At 50.1% G+C, this 4693-nt stretch overlaps 1 protein-coding gene across 1 annotated transcript in view; it reads right to left on the bottom strand.

The window, feature by feature from the left end:
* Nucleotides 1-486: 486 nt before the first annotated feature.
* ncoa4 (nuclear receptor coactivator 4) overlaps nucleotides 487-4693 on the bottom strand; it is a 9623-nt gene continuing 5416 nt past the window's right edge. The window contains exons 4-12 of the mRNA XM_008293845.1: nucleotides 4212-4352; nucleotides 3827-3918; nucleotides 3517-3625; nucleotides 3359-3436; nucleotides 2694-2819; nucleotides 1884-2618; nucleotides 1561-1809; nucleotides 1345-1437; nucleotides 487-1263 (exon numbers count right to left, since the gene is read on the bottom strand). Of these exons, the coding sequence (XP_008292067.1) occupies nucleotides 1258-1263; nucleotides 1345-1437; nucleotides 1561-1809; nucleotides 1884-2618; nucleotides 2694-2819; nucleotides 3359-3436; nucleotides 3517-3625; nucleotides 3827-3918; nucleotides 4212-4352 (1629 nt within the window). The 3' untranslated portion in view covers nucleotides 487-1257. The remainder of the gene's footprint in view (nucleotides 1264-1344; nucleotides 1438-1560; nucleotides 1810-1883; nucleotides 2619-2693; nucleotides 2820-3358; nucleotides 3437-3516; nucleotides 3626-3826; nucleotides 3919-4211; nucleotides 4353-4693) is intronic.

Here is a 4693-nt window from a genome sequence, read left to right on the forward strand (position 1 = left end):
TCCTCCGTCCATAGAGGCTGATGTTCTGAAGTGTCCTTCACACTGTGTGAGCTTCACACTAACTCTGGTCTCCATTGATCAGCCCTGTGCCAAGTCTGAAGCAGCTGCCCTTGTCTGTTGTTCAGGTCCAGAACTGAGAAGGTTCTGCTGCTCTCAGCTCGTTGTAGAACCATACTCATGCAGGCAGACTAATGGAAACCACAGCTGGACTCACTTTAGTTCTTTGAGGTTCTACTTTGGAGCCTGAATTTTGATTACAGTTTTTATGTAGCATTTCTGTTCATCAGAGGAAATACTCTCCTGTTTCACTGCACAGTAATCTGATTACTGTGAGGGGATACTTTGACATTCTGATATGGGTGTTCTGTACAGACTGTTCCTGTGAATTAGACATGAAAACATCTTGTAGATTGAACTGATTACCTTTACAGCTTTGTCTCTTTGTGCTGCTAATGATTCAATAATCAGGGATGAGGTCACACACAGTGATGATGTCAGCATGTTTTATTACTGTAGAGAATCACAGCAGGAGAAATGATGACATCACAGTTCTACATGGTAACCCCCCCCCCCATAAAACTCAATAAAAAGCACCAATCACTGCTGACCATGGGGTCATGTGACCGGTCGGCAGGCTGCCTACACACAAGGCCTTCTGGGAAATGAAGTTCCTTCTCAGAGTCAGTTACGCGTTTTCAGGACTGCGCTGAAAACACGTACTGGCTGTGGAAGTAAAACCTCGTAACAGAAACAGAAAAACAGAGTTCAAAGATTTGCTCATAAAATCACATCATTAAAATAAAGGCTATTATATGTTAAATGTGGCCCCACCCACTTATATATGACCCGCCCATATATAGCATGTTGCCTAGCCCCGCCCCCTCTTGTGTCACATGTTCATCAGGATTCACACTGAAACCTTGTATCTCCACCACAGTTTTTTTCAAGAGAAGAAATTTCATATTTATTGCCGCAGATATTGACTATTGATTACATTATTGATCATCTTACAGATTTTCTTCAGATTTAATTTTCGTGTATCCAGAACATCTGATCACCGTCTGCATCACAGAAACACTCAGAACACATCTGGAGATACAAGCTTCACCACAACCAGTGTGCTGATGTCACAGGAGGAAGGTGGCGATGATGTCACATTGGTGTGTGTGTGTGTGTGTGTGCGTGTGTGTGTGCGTGTGCGTGCGCGCTGATCAGCGATAAAGTGACTCTCAGAGGACGAAGCGTCCATCGTCTCCATCACATCTGTAACAGACAGACAGGTTGAGATCAGCTGCAGCTCAGTTCCAGGTGTTGATCACAGCAGGCAACTTTCAGGTAACTCACCTGGACAGGAGCTCTGTGCAGCCACTTGTCTTTGTCTCCGCCCACCTTCATACAGGAGAACAGGTCGCACACTGTGGGCAGCGCCAAGCGCTCCTGCACACAGACACAGCCAACACAACGGCATGGTTCAATGATTAGCCATCAGCTGCTGATTTAATCTCCAAATACTTCGACCATCAACAGATTAATGAAAGTATTCCTGGTCACCATGGTTACCTGAGCCTGACATCTCTTTCTCAGCAGCCATTTGTCCTCCTCCTCCTCAGCAGGAACCGGATTCTTGACCGGGAGAACCCAGAGGTCTGGATCCAGGGGCCGCTCGAACAAGGAGGACGAGGTAGACGAGGAGGACGAAGGCCTCCTGACAGCGTCCTCCTCAGCCGACACCCAGCCGGACAGGGAGGAGCTGAGAGGAGCCCTGCAGCTGGAGGTAGGGTGAAGCCACGCCTCCAGGATGGCCTGCACCTGAGGAGACACCAACGTTACCTGCCGCCCTTCATCCACCTGCATCATCAGCTTCAACTCTGACTGGCTCTTACCTTCTGCTCCTGCTCTCTGTGGAACAGGGTGGGCGGGGTGTTCTTTGCAGTAGGCGGGGCGTTCTTTGTAGTGGGCGGGGCATTCTTTGCAGTGGACGGGGCGTTCTTGGCCACAGGGACTCCATTCTTGTCACGACCATCCTGCTGCAGCAGCCAGCGGCTCAGTGCCTCCCTGCCGCAGTTGTCATCACAAACGCATTCGGAGTAGGTGGAGCACGTCTCGTTGGCTTTGCAGGTCTGTTGCAGCGGCGCTGCCTGCTGCAGCCACGCCTCCAGGCTTGTTGCCGGCGCTGCCGCAGGGGAGGCTGGTCCAGAGGCGGGTCCGGAGGCGGTTGGGGTCTTGAGGCACTTGAGCTGGCCAAGGTTCTCGATCTCCAAGGCGCGGCTCGTCTGGCAGCAGGAAGTGCAGTTTGGCCGGCTCGCCTCCGACAGCCACTCGCTGGACGACCAGCCATCCTCAAACGGCTTAAGTACCCGCCGCCATCGCTCGGCATCTGACACGGTCTCCATGGCAGCGGCGGGCGGGGTGATGAGCCAGTCGCTCAGCTCCCCGTCCTCCTCCTCGTAGGCGGTGATGTCTGATTCGTCGATCTTCTCAATGGAGAAGGCTGAGCTGCAGCTGCTGTTGGTCCGCTCTCTGATGGCCGGCGTTTCCTGCAGAAGCCACGCCTCCAGGTCCCTCAGCTGCCCCCATGCTGACAGGAAGTCCACTGACAGCAGGGCAGGGCAGGAAATCTGACAGACACAGCACATTAGTATGAACGCCATCATCATCATAATCACCCGCTCAACACCTGAGTTCCACCTCACCTTGTTCTCCTGCTGCGACAGCAGCCAATCCTCAGGGTTCTTGCTGGACTGGTAGCCAATAGGGATGCAGCTGTTCACTGGGCGGTGCCCCAGCAGCCAGTCACCCAGAGCTCCACCCTCCATCTGCTGCAGATACAGACTCAGTGAGACCCAGCAGAACCAACAACTGGTTCTGGGACATACACTCAGGTCAAGATTAGCTGATGATGTTAGCAAGATGTTAGCATGACATCCGTTTGACTTCAACATAATGCTAGCATGTTGTTGCCAAAAAATCTGCATGATGTCAGCATGGCGTTAGCTTGCTACTTGTGCAATGTTAACATTGCGTAACATAATGTTATTATGACGGCATGTTATTATGTTAGCATATTAACATGACATGAACATGATGTTAGCACAACATTTGCATGATCACAGCATGACATCAGCTTGGTTTCAACATAATGTTAGGATGCTGTTGGGCAGAAATCAGCAGGATGTTAGCATAGTGTTAACCTGGCGTTAGCATGATGTTACTACAATGTTGGTGTGATGTATACATGATCGTAGCATGGTATTAGTATGATGTTAGCATGATGCTAACAATTTCAGCATGACATTACTTAACATCTTCTCTCAGACAGAAACTTTCCCGCCTCGGTCCTTTGGTGTCTGCAGCTTACCTGCTTCTGGGCTGTGATTGGACAACTCTGCACCTGGGCTCTGTGATGGGCAGGACTCTGAGAGGACACGGCCTCCAGCTGCAAACAGAAAACACCGGGTCAGAATGAGCACACCAGTCAGAGCTGCCTGCACATAGATCACTTGGTGGAGCTGTTACCTGAGATGTGATGCTGCCAAATGAGGTGATGGCCTGTCGCAGAGAGCGGACGTCGGCATGGAAACGCATCTCAGGTGTTTCCTCAGGTGTGAGACTGAGAGAAGACAACCTGTCAAAATAAAGGGCAGTTGTCATACAAAAGAGAAGCCACAAGTCAGCCACACTGTGCTCAGGGTGTTTGTGAGTCAGTCTGTGTTTGTGCTGCAGTGTTTCACTGACCAACGTCTGAACAGAGACTCTCACATGAAGGTTTCTGTGCGTTCAGGTTTGAACATGTGTGTAATAACAGACAGGTGAGATGTGTGCTTACTTCTCCATGCAGCTGGTCAGCTGGTTGTTCAGGTCGTTGCTACTGTTGGAGTTCTGCAGCTGATGAGTGATCACATCGAACTGACCTCTGAGCTGCAGCACAGAGCACAAACAGGCGGTGAACAGGCTGTGAACAAGCACTGCAACTGCAGAAGACTTTCATGATCAGTGAATCAGCTCGTTTTCATCCTGATCAATCAACGATTACTTTGATCAAACCGGAGAAAACATCTTTAGAATCTCATCTGATTTAAACACCACAGCAGGTGAACCTTTAAACTAACTCCAGCTGTTATTGATCATCTGTCAGCCTACGGGTCAGCTGACTGACTGTAACCTTCTGCTGGGTTCGCTCAGTGACCAGTAGAACCAGTAGAACCACTTACCTGGTACAGCTGGTGCAGCTGCTGCTGTAGAGTTTCAGTGTTGACTTGCTCCAGCAGCTCAATCTGACCAAGCAGCCAAATCTCCCTGCAGCGCAGCGCCTCCTGCTGGCGGCTCACACAGCTCTGCAGCTCCGAGCGCACCTGAGAGAGGGGAGACAGGTGGGACAGGTGGGAGGTTAGTGTCCACAGAGACCCTCACAGGTCTGAGTAGATGCTGACATGGACATCGGATACTTCAGTAAATACAGAGAACAAGAAGTGGCTTCATGTAACACCGGATGTTTGTGATGAAGTTCGCAGACGATGAAGACGTAGAAAGACGTGGACGGAGAAGAACTTAGATGAACTGAGATCACAGAAACATTCCACTGAATGAGGTCTCATAAAAACAGAAGAATGTTCAGCAGAACAAAGGATTACTGAAGCATTGTAGCTCAAAGAACATTTAACTCACCTGTCCTCTGCCCAACACCTGTCCTCTG

Source organism: Stegastes partitus, unplaced genomic scaffold (assembly GCF_000690725.1).
Source record: "Stegastes partitus isolate 25-593 unplaced genomic scaffold, Stegastes_partitus-1.0.2 Scaffold915, whole genome shotgun sequence".
Classification (NCBI taxonomy): Eukaryota; Metazoa; Chordata; class Actinopteri; family Pomacentridae; genus Stegastes; species Stegastes partitus.